The sequence below is a fragment of the Schistocerca cancellata genome, chromosome 8 (assembly GCF_023864275.1).
Source record: "Schistocerca cancellata isolate TAMUIC-IGC-003103 chromosome 8, iqSchCanc2.1, whole genome shotgun sequence".
In the NCBI taxonomy this organism is placed as follows: Eukaryota; Metazoa; Arthropoda; class Insecta; order Orthoptera; family Acrididae; genus Schistocerca; species Schistocerca cancellata.
Genome location: NC_064633.1, coordinates 416,589,377 through 416,609,251, shown reverse-complemented (window position 1 = coordinate 416,609,251; position 19,875 = coordinate 416,589,377). Strand labels below are relative to the sequence as shown.

The 19,875-nt window shown below is 39.5% G+C and overlaps 1 protein-coding gene across 1 annotated transcript in view; it reads left to right on the top strand.

Moving 5' to 3' along the window:
* LOC126095231 (putative neutral sphingomyelinase) overlaps positions 1-19,875 on the top strand; it is a 117,039-nt gene that overhangs the window by 3,671 nt on the left and 93,493 nt on the right. The window contains exon 2 of the mRNA XM_049909977.1: positions 14,248-14,421. Coding sequence (XP_049765934.1) covers positions 14,248-14,421 — 174 coding nt within the window. The remainder of the gene's footprint in view (positions 1-14,247; positions 14,422-19,875) is intronic.

Sequence of the window (19,875 nt, the reverse complement as noted above, 5' to 3'; positions counted from 1 at the left end):
AGCGACTGTGTACCATGGAGGTTCTCTCCTGTTGTAAACTGTTCTTCTGGGTTTATATCTATCCAGTGCATGGTCAACTATTCTTTTAATAAACACAAACAGTAATGATACTTGTTAACAGCCCATGCTTATTGTCAGGTTGCACATATCTGAAGTTGGACTCCTTTATGAAACCCATGACCATAGTATAATTGAATCTTGGTGACATAAAGTTGCCATTCATTACTATGCATCATGCAGGATGCGTGTTTATATAGTACCGGGAACAGATCAAAACTATCAGTCTTAATTAATACATATTGTTGTTGAAGACTTTTTTCTCCTTCTAAATTTGGTCTGAGGATTCTCCTTTCCCTCTTTCAGGTTCTTCCATGTGCCTTTTTTTTATTCAAACTGAGACACTCTGAAGTATAGAATATCTAATATATTATATATATATATACATAGACCTATCACTCTGTTGTTGTACCTATTCTATGTTAATTTGTAAGCAAGGCCTATTTTTGTGGCTCTTATTTTGCATCTGTTTTCCTAAGTATTTCAATTTGTCTGCCCTTTTAATCTTCCCAACTTCTTCACCACCAATTATTTTTCCCCTTGGTGTCTTTGTTGCATTTATTCTGAATTTTCATATGAGACTTTGAGAAGCATTTTCCAGTGATTTCATGCAAGATCTCCAGCAATCTTTGAACATCCTTCCAGTCTCTGACTAGAAGAGTAAAGTCATCAGCAAAAGTCAACACCTGATTTTGAGTTGTTTTCTTTCTTCCCAAGGTGTGTTAGACTTATTCCTTCCAAGTTTAGACCTTCTTTCCAGGTTTTCTTGTTTATTTTCTTTATTTCTCACACAGGAAATCTGCAACACTATGAGGAACATGAACAGCAGTAATAATAATAATATGACTGTATAACATATTAGTTTCAAATTAAAGATATGGGAAACTTATTGGCGAGAGGTGTTTTTATTTCCCAGCTGAGGATATATCTTGAATGATCTGCTTGAGAAGAACCAAAGGAAAGATGACTAGATCAAATAGCAATCTTTTACCATCATAACAAAAACATTATACCATAAATTTCATTCTTTTAAGTAACAACCCCAGTTTATTTCACCTTTTATAATCTTCTACAGATTAGTAGTAGATTTATTCTTGGAATTGTATAGTTTGTTGCAAATCATCATTAATTATTTTGGATACCTATTGAAAATGGATGCTAAGCAGTAATTCATGCCATAGGCGAAGACATATTCCTTCATCTACCTCAGATCTGCACTCTGGTCTGATTTTGAGTATGCTTATACTGTAACGGTACCAGAAAATCCTTTTAATTCTTAGTATTATCAAAGCTATGGATATCTCTGTCCGTGTGTGTGTGTGTGTGTGTGTGTGTGTGTGTGTGTGTGTGTGTCTAAGATAAGATAAGATACTATTGTTTTTTTTTTTTTTTTTTTAAAAAAAAAAGAAAGCAGACTAAGCAGTAGCTTAGCCCAAGAATCTAGCTTAGGCTGGAAAGTGGCAGTTTGGTTGTGAGTTGGCAAAGCCAATGGATGTGAAGGCAGAATACGTGGTTGTGGTGACGGACTGAAGTATGACTTATTGTAACTTACCCCATTAAAAAAAAAATCTCTCTGATGTGATGTTATTGTTGTCATGTTGTTTACACTATTTGTTGCACATTTCCCATATCACTTATCCAAGCCAGTCACTAGTATTGAATGTCCCTCTGTATTCTAAGTGTACTGCAGTGTCAGGAAAGAACATATAGGTTATCAAATAATACCTAAAATATGGTTTAAAAAATGGTATGTCTTGTACTGAAAATACCATTTTTGTCTGAATGAAGTTGCCCCGAAACTTGGTTCCATTTGTTTTCAAGGAATGAAAATATGTTTGGTAAGCAAGCTTAACCAACCCGTATTCACTGGTATAGAAAAAAATTCTAATTATAGTCGTAGCTTTACATAGCTTCTACAGGATATAATTGGAACCTTACGTCAGTGTTTTTCGCCTAACTTCGATCGCAGAAATGTGATGTCTTCCACCTCATCAACCACACCACTGTTATAAAGGATCATAATGTCATTTCTAAAATCATTGCATACATGCAGTTGAACATATGGTGTTTTATTGTAGCTAAGAGTCAGATTATTTCCTAAAAACTGTGCCAACCAGCATGGATTCCAAAAATATTGATCATGTGAAACCCAATTTGCACTTTTCTCACTTAATACACTGAAAACTTTGGCTCAAGGAAATAGGGTAGATGCAGTATTTCTTGATTTCTGAAAAGCATTTGACTTGGTATCACATCTGCACTTATTGTCAAAAGTTTGATCATATGTGGTATCAAGTGAAATTTGTGACTGGGCTGAGGACTTTCTGGTAGGGAGGACACAGCTTGTTGTCTTGAATGGAGAGTCATTGTCAGATATAGAAGTAACTTGGGTGTACCCAAGGGAAATGTGTTGGGATCATTGCTATTCTCATTGTATATTAATAACCTTGCAGACAATGTTAATAGTAACATCAGGCTTTTTGCAGATGATGCATTTATCTATAATGAAATACTATCTGAAAGAAGCTGCATAAATACTCAGTTGGACGTAATGAGATTTCAGAGTGGTGCAGAGATTGGCAGCTTGCTTTAAATGTTTAGGAATTTAAAATTGTGCACTTCACAAAATGAAGAGACATAGTATCCTATGACTGTAATATCAGTGAGTCACTGCTGGAATTGGCCAACTCGTACAACTATCTGGTGTAATGATCACATAGGCTCAGTTGTGGGTAAAGCAGGTGGAAGCCTTTCATTTATTGGTAGAATTCTGGGCAAGTGCAATCAATCTACACAGGAGATTGCTTACAATTTACTCATGCAACCTACCCTAGAATATTGCTGAAGTGTGTGGAACCAGTGCCAAGTAGGGCTAACAGGGGATATTGAATGTTTACAGAGAAGGGCAGCATGAATGGTCACAGGTTTATTTAATCCATGGGAGAATATCACAGAGTTACTGAAGGAACTGAAATGGAAGACTCTAGAAGATAAACGTATAGTGTCCTGAGAAAGTCTATTAAAAAAATTTCACGTAGGGATTGTGAGAGTAAGAGAAGAATAATTACTTACGCACAGAGGCATTCAAACAATCTTTCTTCCTGTGCTCATTATGAGAATGGAACAGAAAGAAACCCTAATAACTTGTACAATCGGATGTACCCTCTGCCATGTACCTCACGAGGGTTTGCAGAGTATAGATGTACAATGAGGAACTGTTTCCCTCATACTCCTCATTTATTTTATTGGCCATTCATTCATTCAATTCATTCCATAGATCCCATTGAGAAGGAGAACCCTCAGGGATGTGGAATCTGTCAACACATACATTAACAAAAGACAAGAAAAGCGTAGAAACTTAATGTGTGTACTGTACAATAAGCTACCACTTTACTATTTAATGCTGTTTATGTTAGCTAAATTTAATCAAATAAATTAAAATGTGCTACTTTGAAAAATGTTGTTGCCCTCTCAGTTATACCGTACAGCTGCAGTGTATCTGTTACTGATTACTTGATTATAATGTTCGAAGAAAATATTTACTTACAACAATAAATGGTTAGCCTTGTTTACACTAAATTACCACTTCTCATGACACTTTACAACCAGTACTCAGATTACACTATAACTAACGTAACTTTTCAGTCCCTGAGTCTGGATATTCAGATAATTTGTGGAAAAGGTGACCAGTGAGACATGTTTTTAAGTTTACTTTGAACTACTTGTGATTCCCACGTATTTGCTTTGTGTTAAATGGGAGTTTGTTTTTATAATATCTATTTTGTCGAATATCTTACCACTGTGATACATAACTCCATTATTAACCCTACATAAGGATCAAAGTTTTCATGAAAATTATTTTTAAGGCTTATATTGTGACAATTTAACTGAAATTTCCTCCCTAAAGATATGTCATGCTAATAATGAAAGTAAATGTAGGATAAACTGAAAAATTCGTAACAGTAATATAAGAAGTAAATATCATTTTGATGTAAACTGTGCATCCATTTCTAGGGTTCAGAATAAATTTTATACGCAATTGTGCACCTACGCTATGTGATCAGAAGTATCCGGACACCCCCAAAAAACATATGTTTTTCATATTAGGTGCATTGTGCTGCCACCTACTGCCAGGTACTCCATATTAGTGACCTCAGTAGTCATTATACATCATGAGAGAGCAGAATGGGGTGCTCCGCAGCACTCATGGACTTTGAACGTGGTCAGGTGATTGGGTGTCACTTGCATCATACATCTCTATGCGAAATTTCCACACTCTTAAACATCCCTAGGTCCACTGTTTCCAATGGGATAGTGAAGTGGAAATGTGAAGGGGCATGAACAGCACAAAGGCGTACAGGCCAACCTTGTCTGTTGACTGACAGGGACAGCTTACAGTTGAAGAGGGTCATAATGTGTAACAGCGCACATGTATCCAGACCATCACACTGGAATTCCAAACTGCATCAGGATCCGCTGCAAATACTGTAGTAGTTAGGTGGGAGGTAAGAAAACTTGGATTTCTTGGTCGCGCGGCTGTTCATAAGCCACACATCACGTTGGTGAATGCTAAATGACGCCTCGATTGGCGTAAGGAGTGTAAACATGGGATGATTGAACAGTGGAAAAACTTTGTCTGGAGTGACGAATCATGGTACACAATGCGACAATCCAATGGCAGGGTGTGGGTATGGCAAATTCCCGGTGAACATCACCTGCCAATGTGTGTAGTGCAACAGTAAAATTTGGAGGTGGTGCTGTTATGGTGTGGTCTTGTTTTTAATGGAGGGGCCTTGCATCCTTGTTGTTTTGTATGGCACTATCACAGCATGGGCTTACATTGATGTTTTAAGCACCCTCTTGCTTCCCACTGTTGAAGAGCAATTCGGGGGTGGCGATTGCATCTTTCAACACGATTGAGCACATATTCAAAAGGCACGGCCTGTGGCAGAGTGGTTACATGACAATAACATCCCTGTAATGAACTGGCTTGCACAGCGTCCTGACGTGAATCCTATAGAACACGTTTAGGAAGTTTCAGAACACCGACTTTGTGCTAGACCTCACTGACCGACATCGATACTTCTCCTCAGTGCAGCACTCCGTGAAGAATGGACTGCCATTCCCCAAGAAACCTTCCAGCACCTGATTGGACGTATGCCTGTGAGAGTTGAAGCTGTCATAAAAGCTAAGGGTGGGCCAACATGATATTGAATTCCAACATTACAGATGGAGGGCACCATGAACTTGTAAGTCATTTTCAGCCAGGTGTCCAGATACTTTTGATCACATAGTGTACATTGTGCTAGCTGGACACATAACGCCAAGGTTGCTGTTCAGCAAGTGGACTGATGGTGGGGCTTTTGTAGGTTGGGATCAGTAGAGGAAGCAAGAGGCTTAAGCATGAGGAGGGGTTGAGGACAGATAGCTAGCAGCTCAGAGGGAGGCAGGAGGCATGCAGGATAGGATGGTGGCTGGTGTACAGGCTAGGCATGTGACACACAGGTACCAGAGCCACTGAGGTATGATGCTCGATGAAGATGATGTGGATTGTTATGGGGTGATAAGACAGAGGGTGAAACTGTTGGGTAGAGGCTATGGGTCAGTGGAGGTAGAGGCCAGGAGGATTATGGGAGCAAAGGATGTGTTACATGGACATCTCCGATCTGCATAGTTCAGAAAAGTGGGTGTGGAAGGGGAACAATCCATATGATATGAGTTGTCAAACAGCCCTTGAACTTAAGCATCTTGTTCTCAGTAGTCTTTTGTGTCACTGGCAGGCCAACTTTGTTCTTGGCCACAATTAGGCACTGGTCATTCATTCTGGTGGACAGCAGATTGGACGTGCCCATGTAAAATGCTGTGCAGTGATTTCAATGCAGGTGGTATATTACATGGCTGCTTTTACATGGGGCTCTGCTTCTGATGTAATAGGGTAACCCTGTGACAACTCGGCATAGGATGTGCTGGGATCTTGTATTTGGCAGGTCTTGCACCTGGGTCTGAGATAGAACCCCTATGTCAAGAGGTTGGGGATTGGAGTGACTTGGGGAGGGACCAAGATGTCGTGAAGATTGGGTGGGTGGTAGAATACCACTTCAGGAATGGTTGGAAGGGTCTGAGATGGAATGCCCCTCATTTCCAGGCATGATGATACATAATCAAAGCCCTGTCAGGGCATATAGCTCAGTTGCTGCAGTGTGGGGTGATTCTGGTCCATGGTGTCACCTATCTGGCAAAAGGAAAGAAATAATAATTTGTTTTGTAGGAAAATTCTTGTAGAGTGTAAATTAGGCAGTAGTCACTTGACCAGAAGTTTTGTTCCACCTGCTACCGAACTTCGGTAATTCCCACAATATCTATCTGCAACCTATCTATTTGCCCTTTGAAATTAAGGAATCTAAAGTTCCATGCTCCAGTCCATAATAGCCATAAAGAAGACCCCTAGAGCTAGAGTAAAACACACACACACACACACACACACACACACACACACACACACACACACCTCTGCCCCAATATGGTGCCGGTTGGACTAGCAGTGCCGACACTTCGTTTCTCAGCAGGTGGACTGCTTGCATTGAGGGTAGAGAGGGACTGAGGGTGGGTGGCTAGTGGCTTGTAGGGAAACAGTCGGTTTGCTACCTAGGAATGCAGGAGGAGGGGTGGCAGGTATATGGGCTAGTCATGAAAAGCACACCAGTAGGAGCCGGTGGGGAGCGTCGCACACTGGAATCAACCTGGGAACGTGAATTGGGAGGGTGTGACAGGACAGAGGAGGGGGAAGCTGTTGGATAGGGGGTGCAGGGTCAGTGGGTTACCTGAGATTTAGGCCAGGATGATTACAGGAGTTGAGAATATGTTATGAGATTAACTCCCATCTTGATAGCTTAGAGAAGCTGGTGGTGGAAGGAAGGACAGCATGAAAATACTCCCTGTTATAAAGCAGCATCTGTGAGGCAATGGTTTGGGGACAATAACATTCCTGAAATGGACTAGCCTGCCCAGAGTCCTGACCTGAACACAATGGAACATTGGGATGAATCAGAATGTCAGATTTGCTCCAAACACCAGTGTCTGCCATGACTACCATCTCGCGTTTCAGCTCTTGAGGAAGAATGTGCTCCACAGATATTTGGACACCTCATTGAAAGTCGCCCGTTGCAGAGTTTAAACTATCATAATGGCAAAATGTGGACATGCCCAATATTAATGTCCACTAATAGGTGTTCGAATACGTTTGATCAGATAGTGTCTAACACCAGGAATGAAAATAGCCTTATTATCCACAGCTTAATATTGCTCTTGGATAGAAATGAACAAAATATGCAGCCAAGCATATAATTTGATCAAAACCCTTGTGAGTTAAAGGTACTGGTAGATAATGAAAGCTTTAAAAGAAATGGAAATAATTTCTAGTTGATAAGTGTATGGTTCCTGAAGAGGGGCAGCAGCCTTTCCAGTAGTTGTCCGGAGTCAACAGTCTGGATGATTCACTGACCTGGGCCTTGTAACAGCAACCAAAAAGAGCATACTGTGCTGATACTGTGAACAACTGAAAGCAAGGTTAAACTACGGCGGTAATTTTTCCCGAGGGCATGCAACTCTACTCTATGGTTAAATGATGATGTCACCATCTTGGTAAAATATTCTGGAGGTAAACGAGTCCCTCACTGTGATCTCCAGGCGAGGACTGGTCAGAAGGATGTTGTTATTGGAAGAACAAAATTGGCTATTATGGACTGGAGCATGGAACTTTAGATCCCTTAATTTCAAAGGGCAAATAGATAGGTTGCAGACAGATATTGTGGGAATTACCGAAGTTCGGGTAGCAGGTGGAACAAAACTTCTGGTCAAGTGACTACAGAGTTATAAATACAAAATCAAATACGGAAAATGCAGGAGTAGGTTTGATAATGAATAAGAAAATAGGAATGCGGGTAAGCTACTTGAACAGCATTGTGAACACACTATTGTAGCCAAGGTAGACACAAAGCCCACACCGAACCACAGTAGTACAAGTTATATGCCAACCAGGCCCCGCATATGATGTAGAGATTGAAGAAATGTATGATAAGATGGGTGAGGGATGGCCAGAATTTGATAGTAGCAAAAGGAAGATAAGAAAAAAGTAGGTGAATGTGGACTGGGGGAGAGGAATGCAAGAGGAAGCTGCCTGGTAGAATTTTGCACAGAGCACTGTTTAATTATCGCTAATATCTGATTTAAAAATCATGAAAGTAGGTTATACATGTGGAGGACACTTCTAGGATACCGAAAGGTTTCAGATTGGTTATATAATAGTAAGACAGAGATATAGAGACCAGGTTTTAAATTGTAAGACACATCCAGATGTGGTTTTTGACCACAATTTATTGGTTATGAACTGTGGTTTAAAACTTGAAGAAAGTGCAGAAAGGTAGGAATTTAAGAAGATGAGACTTGGATAAACTGAAAGAACCAGAGGTTGTAGAGTGTTTCAGAAAGAGCATTAGGGAACGATTCACAAGAACAGAGGAAAGAAATACAATAGAAGAAGAATGGGTAGCTTTGAGAGATGAAATAGTGGAAGCAGCAGAGGATCAAGTAGGTAAAAAGACAAGACCAAGTAGAAATCCTTGGATAACACAGTAGGTATTGAATTTAATTGATGAAAGGAGAAAATATACATATACAGTAAATGAAGCTGGCGAAATGGAATACAAACACTAAAAAATGAGATTGACAGGAAATGCTAAACAGCTAAGCAGGAATGGCTATTGGACAAGTGTAAGGATTTAGAATCAAATATCACTAGGGGAAATTAAAGAGACCTTCGGAGAAAAGAGAAGCAGCTGTATGAACATCAAGAGCTCAGATGGAAAACAAGTACTAAGCTAAGAAAGAAAGCAGAAAGGCGGAAGGAGTATATAGAGGGTCTATTCAAGGGAGATGAACTTGCAGCAGTATTATGGAAACAGAAGAGAGTACTGCAAGACCTAAGTCGATACAAGGCCCTGGGAGTAGGCAACATCCCATCAGAACTATTGATAGCCTTGTGAGAACCAGTCATGACAGAACTCTTCCATCTGGTGTACAAGGTGAAAACTGTTAAACTTCAAGAAGAATATAATAATTCCAATTCCAAAGAAAACAGGTGCTGACAGGTGTGAATATTACCAAACTATCATTTTAATAAGTTATGGTTGCAAAATCCTAACATGAATTCTTTACAGAAAAATGGAAAAACTGGTAGAAGCTGACCTCGAGGAAGAAAAGTTTCGATTTTGGAGAAATGTAGGAACTTGAGAGACAATATTGATCATACAACTTCTCATAGAAGATATGTAAAGGAAAAGTAAACCTGCTTTTGTAGTGTTTGTAGACTTAGAGAAAGCTTTTGACAGTGTTGGCTGGAATACTGTCTTTGAAATTCTGAAGGTAATAGAGGTGAAATACAGGAAGTGAAAGGCTATTTACAACTTGTTTAGGAACCAGACGGCAGTTATAAGAGTCGAGGCGCATGAAAGGGAACCAGTGGTTGAGAAGGGAGCTGTCACCTATCACTGACGTTATTCAGCTTGTACATTGAGGGGGAAAAAAAAAGAGTAGGGTTAAAGTCCAGGTGGCATAAATAAGAACTTTGAGGTTTGCTGATGACATTGTAATTCTGTCAGAGACAGCAAGGGATTTATGAGAGCAGTTCAATAATGGAATAGACAGTATATTGAAAGGAGGATATAAGATGAACATCAACAAAGCTAAATGAGGATATTGGAATGTGGTCAAATTAAATCAAGTGGTGCTGAGGGAATTAGATCAGGAACTGAGACAGTGGAAGTAGTAGATGAGTTTTGCTATTTGGGCAGTAAAATAACTAATGATGATTGGAGAGAGAGGATAAAAAATGTAGACTGGCAGTGGCAAGAAAAGCATTTCCGAAAGAAGAGAGTTTTGTTAACAGTGAATATAGATTAATCTTTCAGGAAGTCTTTCCTGAAAGTATTCGTAAGGAGTGTAGCCAGGTGTGGAAGTGAAACATGGATGATAAACAGCTTGGACAAGAAGAGAATAGAAGCTTTTGAAATGTGGTGCTACAGAAGAACACTGATGAATAGCTGGGTAGAACACATGACTAGTGAGGAGGTACAGAATAGAATTGGGGATAAGAGGAATTTCTTGCACAACTTGACTAGAAGAAGGGATCAGTTGGTAGGACATGTTCTGAGGCATCAAGTGATCACCAGTTTAGTACTGGGAAAGGGGGGGGGGGGGGGGGGGGAGTGTATGCAGTACAAAGTGTAGAGGGAGATGAGACATGAACACAGTTAGCAGATTAAGAAGGATGTAGGTTACAGTAGTTACGCGGAGATGATGAGGCTTGCACGGTATAGAACAGCATGGCAAGCTACATCAAACTAGGCTTTGGACTGAAGGCCACAACAACAATTCATTGTACTCCACAGATGAATTTCGTAATAAGTAGTATCTGTATTTGGTTGGGTGATTTATCAAACTTTATAGTAGATTAATATTTAACAAAACAGTTATGTAAATGACGAGCTTGTAGCCATGACTTTTACAGAGAAAATGTGTCTTGACACTACCCGGCAGATTAAAACTGTGTGCTGGACCTGGACATTAACCGAGAACTCTGCCTTTTGTGGGCAGTGCAGTTACTGACTGAGCTAACCAAGCATGATTTGTGACCCTCTCTCACAATTTTACTCCTGCATTTCTTGCTGAACTATCACTCCTGAATGAAAGGATGTTGCGGAGAGAAATGTCTTAGCTGCAGTCTAGGGGATTGTTTGCAGTATAATTTTTTCTCTCTGAAGTGGAGTGTGTGCTGTTTTGAAACTTCTTGGCAGTTTAAAACAGTGCTCTGGAACAGGACTCAAACCCAAAACATTGCTTCTCACGTGTATGCACTTACTAAATTAGCTGTCCTTGCCTGTCTCAGGCTGGAGTGAGGTATTGGGGAAAGTAAAACTGTTTGGACAGACCATGGTAGCTAATCTGGTACACAAACATATACAACAATGTGAGTAATTAAATCAAAAGGAAACTTACTGTCTGTTCTTCTGTATTTACTTAGTCTTCACACCTTCCTAGTCTCATTTAAACTGTTAGTAATGTACATGACAGAATTTATTTCCTAATGGAACAAGTTTCTTCCAAAACCCATACCTGCAGCACTGTACTGTAACAGAAGTAATCACACTACTCCCAGTACATGTGAGAGTGTTGTGTATGCACTTAGGTTTGTAACATGAGTGTCACTTGACTGCATAGTGTGAGTGCATCACATATTACTGCTATCTCCCCCCCCCCCCCCCCCTCCCTGTCCCCTCCCTTCTCCTCTTCCATTCCATTTCAGAACTGAATTCAGGAAGAATGACTTGTTAGAAACTTATATAATATTGAATTTCTCTAGCTTCACCACTAATTTCTCTCTTGGATATGCATTATTGATAATTTTGATAATGCACACTACCTCTCTTATAACATCTGTCAGTGAAAATGGGTAAGCATCTCTTGGACACTCTGAGAGTAGCTAAATGAACATCTGACAAAACAAGGAGCTATTCTTTGAATCTTCTCCACCTTCGCTCTTAATCCTATCAGGTAATGGGCCCAGACTGATAATCAGTGTTGTAGAATTGGTTGGATGAGAGTTTTGTAAGGTATCTCCACCAGGGATAAATTACTCCTTTAGGGTTATTCCAGTAAATCTTAATCAGGCATCCACTTCTCCTACAACTAGTTGTTAATGCTTTTTGTGTATTAAATTGCCTCAGTCACTTGTTTTACATCTACATCGAAACTTCGCGTTCCACCTTATGGCATGTGGCAGAGGGTAACCCCATACCACTACTAGTCATTTGCCTCCATATCAGCACTAATTTCTGTCATGGTGTTTATACACAATATATGTTGGAGGCAACAGAATTGTTCTGCAATCAGTTTCAAATGCCAGTTCTCTAAATTTTTCTGAATAGTGTTTCTCGAAGAGAACATTGCCTCCCCCCCCCCCCCCCCCCTCCCCCCCACCCATGGATTCCCATTTGAGTTCCCAAACATCTCTGTAACACTTGGGTGTTTGTTCGAACCTACCAGTAACAAAACTAGCAGTGCACCTCTGAACAGCTTTGATGTCTTCCTTTAATCCAGCCTGATGCGAACCTCAACACTTGAGCCGTACTCAAGAATAGGTCGCACTAGCACCCTATGTGCATTCTCCTGTACCGATGAATCACACTTTACTAGAATTCTCCCAGCAAACCAAAGTTGATCATTTGCCTTCCCAACCACAATTTTCATATCACTTTGCAACAATACACACAGATTTTTAAACAATATGACTGTGTCAAGTAGGACACCACTATCGCCGTATCCAAAAGTTATGGATTTGTTTTTCCTACTCATCTGCATTAACTTACATTTTCTTCATTTAGTGCTAGCTGTCATTCATCACTACAACTAGATATTTTGTCTTAGTTATCTTGTATTGTCCTACAGTCAGTCAACTTCGACAACTTACTGTACACCTCAGCGTCATAAGCAAAAAATTCCAGATTGGTGCCCACTGTGTCTGCCACATCGTTTATGTATATAGAGAATAATAGCAGTCCTATCACACTTCCCTAGGCTACATGTGATGATACTCTTGTCTCTGACAAACACTCGCCGTCAAGGACAATGTATGGAGTTCTATAACCCAAGAAGTCTTCAGGCCACTCGTATATCTGTGAACCCATTCCATATGCTCATAGCTTCTTTAACTGTTTATAATGGGGCACTGTGTCAAACACTTTCTGGATATCTAGAAATATTCTGTTGCCCTTCTTCCACAGCTGGCAGTATATCGTGTAAAAGGGCAAGCTGAGTTTCATAAGAGCAATGTTTTCTAAAACCATGCTTATTCGTGTCTTGTTCCAAGGTATTTTATGTTCCTGAATTTCCAGTGATCGATACCAATGGAGTAATCAAAAAAAGAATATTCTCCCTTTTATGCATCTGTGTGCCCGTAACTTCTGACTAATTGGTAGTGTCACTGCCTCAGAGTCGGAAGGTTCTGTGTTCGATTCCCATCTGGGTCAGAGATCTTTGCTCGAGGCCTGGGTGTTGTGTAGGTGTGATCATCTCATCTCACCTTCATCATCAAGATGCACAAATTGGTGAAGTGGCGTCAAATAGAAAGACTTGCACCAGATGGCAGAACATCCCCAGATGGGCTCTCCTGGGCTGTAATGCCATATAATCATTTCATTATTACATTTGTGTGTGTAGAGGGCAGAGTTGGTTGGCGAATCCAGTTTACTGGTGAGTAAGTTTGAGTTTCCAACTAATGTGCTCCCTCTATTTAGGCCTGGTACTGCTCTATAAGGCAACAAGTGAGTCAGAGGCCATCTGGAAGAAACAGAAGTAGTGGATATTTGACTGAAGAAGAGCTGGCTAGACATGAGAAAGCAGAGGGTGGCTCAGTCAATGAAAAAGAGAAAATGGATGTTCACACTGTTTGTTGTGGTATATTTCATGTGCCACATGGAGCAGCATTTTCTCTGGGCATACTATTGCATTATAAGGCATCCACAGTGATGGAAGAGATTCATTTTGTGCTATGGAGCATAAAAATAATTTATCTCACTTTTAATATTTTTTATATCTAACAAGTTGTACTTTCTGTTTGTCACTAATTGTCATAGATTTAAATGCAAAATGCTTCATTCTCAGCATATAATATGGTAGCTAATGTGTTACCCACCTGCATGTGTATTATGTAACCATAAGGTGGCATCTGTCTATCATATGTTAAGGCTACACCGCAGTTGCCACTGGTGATCACTTCCATTGTAGCTGTACTGTTAATGTCAAAAACTCTTTTACAAGTGACAATGTGTTTAAGATGAAACTTTGGTGTGGATTTAATTTGTGTCTTTACATAGGAACAAAGTGAAATTTATGGTAGATTTTTTGACAAAGCTTAACAGTTTAATGACTAAGATCCATGGTAGAACGATATTTAACCCAGGCATGTTGAACTATAATGAATCGAGCAAACCAGTGGTTGTAGTGATCTAGAATAAATGTTGTCATTTGCATCTTTTACAACTGCAATGAAAAAAGTTATCCCTGATGATTGTGAGTTTTGTAGTTACACATTTTATTTCTGAAATGTATTAATCGTATCATTAATGTTGTCTGTAGGGGAATACCACTGGTATCCAAGAATCGGCATGAAAGAATTACTGCCCTGGCAGATCACTTGGCAACATGTGACTATGACTTTGTGTGCCTACAGGAACTATGGTCAGAATATGATTACAACTTTATTAAGGAAAAAACTGTTGACTCCTTACCATATTCACATTACTTCCACAGGTATGTAGCATCTTCCATCCTATTTTTAATACTTCAAAAATCATCATTTGCAAAAGGCTTAATTACTTTCATTTGAAATATTTGTTGCATAATGAAGTAATAAAACACTTTTGTTTCTTCATATTTCTGCCAGTAGTTTTTATCTATTTGTAGTTTTCATTGTTGTTTAATTTTAAAGCAAGCAAACCCAGACTCTGAACAGAGTCAAAAAATTGTAAAACATTAATCTCAAATTACTTGTTTTATTTTTCATTAATTGTGTATTTCTCTTTAGATCAAATTTCTTAAATTTTGTCTGTAGTTAATGTTTTTTAAGTATGTTAATGTAACTAATAACGAATCTCTATTGTTTAGAAATAATTGTTTTTGATGTATTTGTGTTATTACTGATCTATAAATAGGATGTTGATTTACTGTAACAGCTTTCCATCAGTATTTACTCCTTAGCAATCAGTGTAGTGTGTGTACAGTAATTTTATTCACCAATATATCACTGATTATTACGTTCTTTTGTGTTATAAATAGGTATTACATGAATTCTTAGATTTTCATTGTGTTCAAGATTTAGAGGTTTTGAACTAAAATTTCCATTGTCCCGGGCCAAGGAAAAGCAAAGTAAGTTTCAAAATACCTTGTGACTCAAAAATGTAGTAAGTGGTTGGATAAACCATCCAGAAAAGTGGAAAAGAGAAATACACAAATAGTAATATTTATAGCATGAATCAGAAATGGAATTTTCAAATGGCATCCATATCTCACAAAACTAAGTTATATCAAAATCGAGAAGAGAAGACATTAAGTAAGGATATAAGATAAATGGGGCAAGCAGGAACATGAAATACAGGAACCTGGAGGAAGTAATGAAAGGGTGGCACTGTAGGCCACGATAAAAATTCTCCCCCTTTTATTTTGTAATCTACTGTGGCCACAGAGCAATTTTGGGCAATATTTCCTTAACTATTTGGAGACCAAGCTCGAGCATAGCTTGGGTTGCAATTTTGTTTTAAACAGACCGTTCCCGAGTATAGGTCGGACCGCGATTGTCTCGATGTACGAGCCACCTATCACTTGAAAATTGGACTCATTTCACATGAGAATAATGTACTGATGTCTCATGACCTGCCCCTTAACTGGTGCTGCCTTCTGTTGCCAATTTCTAGAATTATTTTGAAAGAAAAGTTAGTGAACGTAACAGTTGCTGTCGTGAGTGGCTGAGCCAGTATGATCATGTTGTCGTAATTTCATGTGCGTAGTCGTTAGGTCTCACAGTTTGCTGTAATTCTGCCACAAATAAGTCACATTTGTTGAGTGAGGAAGAAATTTTGGAAGCTCGATAGAAAGAAGTTACTTAGTAACTCATGTTGCACTATACGTGTTATCATTGTTATTTTAAAATTTGTAATCTCTCAAAGAACTAAAGTCAGTATGAAAACTTAGAATTTTTAGTGTGTATTGTACACCAATTACATATGTGCTAGTAACACTTTAAGTAAAACATAAATGGCTGGTTTCATACACCTAATGTTCTTCTACATGGCTGGCCTCCAAAGTGTTAAGTCCATTCTATTTAGCAAATTCTGTCAATGTGTTATTCTCTCACATTTTCCGCACACCAATTTCTCAAATATTTTAAATTTAGTAGAGCGAAGAGTCACTTAAGAAAGAACTTGTTGTTATCATTTCAAATATTTTTCATTCATTCATTCTTTCATTCATTGTGTTCCATAGATCCCATCAAGAAGGAGAAACATGAGGGATGTGGAATGTATAAGTGTATACATTAGCAAAAGACTACCAGTTCGTAAAATTCAATCTGACAGTGTGTTAACAATAAACTATCACTATCCCGTTTAGTACTTTCTGTGCTTTTCGCAGTGAAATGTAATACAAAATAGCAGGGAAATGTTATTTTTAAGAGAAAAATGCTGCTGCTTCTCAATTATATTAAATTATATAGCTGCTGTTTATATCCTGTTGGTATGTAATTATTTGCTTGGATACATCAGAAAGTAAATAATTAGCTAAATCTGTAACAACAAAGATCTGTTTACAATAGGTTACAGTTTTACAATAAACATTGATACTTGCCATGTAGTTAACAGGAATTTTCAATCCTTGAGTCCAGATCAGTTAATTTGTTGATGTGGCTAATGTAGTTTGTTTTCAATTTTCTTTTGAGTTGGAGTGTTTCCCTATTCTGTGCTGTATGTTAGATGAGATTTTGTAGGAGCACTTTGTGCCCCGGTATTTAACTCCACTCTGAATGTTAGACTTGTTGGCAAAGTAAACATGAAAATTAGTTTCGAATCTTGTATTGTGAGTGTGCATATCACAGTTCATGAAAAACTAATTTTTTACTATGAGTTGCAAATACTATTAAGGAATTAACGTATTGGGAAGTGAGCATAAAAATTTGCTATTCCATGAAGATGCCCTTGTAAAATTTGTAGTTATATATTTTACACTGTTCTTGCTGTATGATTCTTCTGAATAAATTCTTTATTTATTTTAGGTGCATTTCCATGAAATGAATTCCATAAGACAACAAGGAATGAAAATATCTCAAATAAGACAACTTATTTGTCTTTAGGTCAACATAATAATACTTCTATATACTTAAAAACAAAGATGATGTGACTTACCAAATGAAAGTGCTGGCAGGTCGACAGACACACAAACGAACACAAACATACACACAAAATTCAAGCTTTCACAACAAACTGTTGCCTCATCAGGAAAGAGGGAAGGAGAGGGAAAGACGAAAGGATGTGGGTTTTAAGGGAGAGGGTAAGGAGTCATTCCAGTCCCGGGAGCGGAAAGACTTACCTTAGGGGGAAAAAACGACGGGTATACACTCGCGCGCACACACACACACATATCCATCCACACATATACAGACACAAGCAGACATATTTAAAGACAAAGAGTTTGGGCAGAGATGTCAGTCGAGGCAGAAGTGCAGAGGCAAAGATGTTGTTGAATGACAGGTGAGGTATGAGTGGCGGCAACTTGAAATTAGCGGAGATTGAGGCCTGGTGGATAACGGGAAGAGAGGATATATTGAAGAGCAAGTTCCCATCTCCGGAGTTCGGATAGGTTGGTGTTAGTAGGAAGTATCCAGATAACCCGGACGGTGTAACACTGTGCCAAGATGTGATGGTCGTGCACCAAGGCATGTTTAGCCACAGGGTGATCCTCATTACCAACAAACACTGTCTGCCTGTGTCCATTCATGCGAATGGACAGTTTGTTGCTGGTCATTCCCACATAGAATGCATCACAGTGTAGGCAGGTCAGTTGGTAGATCACGTGGGTGCTTTCACACGTGGCTCTGCCTTTGATTGTGTACACCTTCCGGGTTACAGGACTGGAGTAGGTGGTGGTGGGAGGGTGCATGGGACAGGTTTTACACCGGGGGCGGTTACAAGGGTAGGAGCCAGAGGGTAGGGAAGGTGGTTTGGGGATTTCATAGGGATGAACTAAGAGGTTACGAAGGTTAGGTGGACGGCGGAAAGACACTCTTGGTGGAGTGGGGAGGATTTCATGAAGGATGGATCTCATTTCAGGGCAGGATTTGAGGAAGTCGTATCCTTGCTGGCGAGCCACATTCAGAATCTGATCCAGTCCCGGAAAGTATCCTGTCACAAGTGGGGCACTTTTGTGGTTCTTCTGTGGGAGGTTCTGGGTTTGAGAGGATGAGGAAGTGGCTCTGGTTATTTGCTTCTGTACCAGATCGGGAGGGTAGTTGCGGGATGCGAAAGCTGTTGTGAACAACCACACTCTAATAATACTTCTAAGTACAGAAGATGCTGTACTAAGCTTCTTGCCTAGTTTACTGGTGTGGTGATTCCATTTCAACTTATACAGCTGGACCCCCAAGTAATTTTGTAATTTTATACACCAGTGGTCAGTGTAGTGCATGCGCATTCATTTCAAAAGGTCATTTTTGCTTTTTTGAAATTGCATAATTTGTGTCTTTGTGAGACAAAGACTTAAGCTGAAGCAATGACTTGGGGGTGGGGGGTAGTCCTCTTTGGACCCATGAAAAGTAGGTGATTTCAATGATAATTTTTGGTCAAGTAAACTAAAACATAATGCTAAAGCTGATGATATGGTTTTATTGTTTACACTTTTGCCTTTAAGAAATGATTTTTTTATGTCCACATTGGACGTTCGCTGTAACCGTTGCACCAGGCGGTAGGACCCCTTGCGGCCAGAACTTTGGTCACCAGCGGGGATTCCCAAAGTACTCCTATTGGACCTGTAACACAGTAATTTTGTGCAAGTCATTTTTAATATATTCTCTGTCAGCATATCTTGGATAATCCAAAAATATCAAATTTTAACAAAATGGGGATGTGTTGAAATAAATGTAGTTTTCTTCGCCCACAAAATTGAGACAGAAGTGTGTACCAAAAATTTGAAGATATTGCAAAATGACTATATTACTTGATAGAGAAAGCAATTTAGAGTTCCAGCATCAAATGCTGATCAGAATCGTGTGTGCAGTTCTCCAGTTATGTTTCCCGCCAATTTGAAAAATATGGTTTCAAGAAAATGCAGTTAAAGTTTTGGGTTACATTTTTTGTAGTTAAGTTAAACAAGCCACTAGTCAATGATCCCTGGACCATACAGCTATCCTTCCAGTTCCAAAAGCAGGTCCTCCTCCATCTTCCTCGTGGCCATGGTGGTCCTGCAGGCCTCTTTGGCAGCTTCTGTCGTCCGTGCTCTGCTTGCCCGAGACGCTTTTCATCCGTAACAGGCTGATCCAATTTCAGCTTTGAGCAGTTTCATAATTTCATAATGCCTATTAGGGTGTGATTGAAATTACATGCCAACTATTTGTTTCCTGCAGTGAATTGTTTTTGGAGACACTTTCCACAAATCATCATGTATCTCAATAACAGAGTTCCTGGAAAACTTGGGGTGACACTGCAGTAAGATAGACATCCAAGAGAACATTTTAATAATAATAAAATAAAATAAAATAAATATACCAGTATTTTCAAAGAGGACTACCCCCTTGAAGTGTTTGCTGTATTCTGAGATGAATCCGGTACAGTTGACTTTGAATCCCTGTGTCGTCAGCAGATATTATGTTCAAACAATCCTGTTGGAAGAACATCCGCAGCTGAGCATTATACTAGAGGTTGAAAATACCACTCCAGTTGTAAATTTCCTTTATTATCATGACCGGTTTCGGGCTCTCATAAGCAAATCCTCAGGTGTCGCAGCTGTACTGTGGCCCCCCGATCCCTGTGGCGGACGTGTTATAGACGTGGTATGCTACCTATGAGCAAAGAACGGGGGAAAGGGGGGGGGGGGGCACGGTGTGCTGCCTATAAGCGCAGAACAGGGGGCTCCCTGTTCTGCACCCATAGATAGCACACCGCGCCTAGTACACGTCCACCTTGGCGCTTTGGGGCCAGAGCACAGCTGTGACACCTGAGAGCC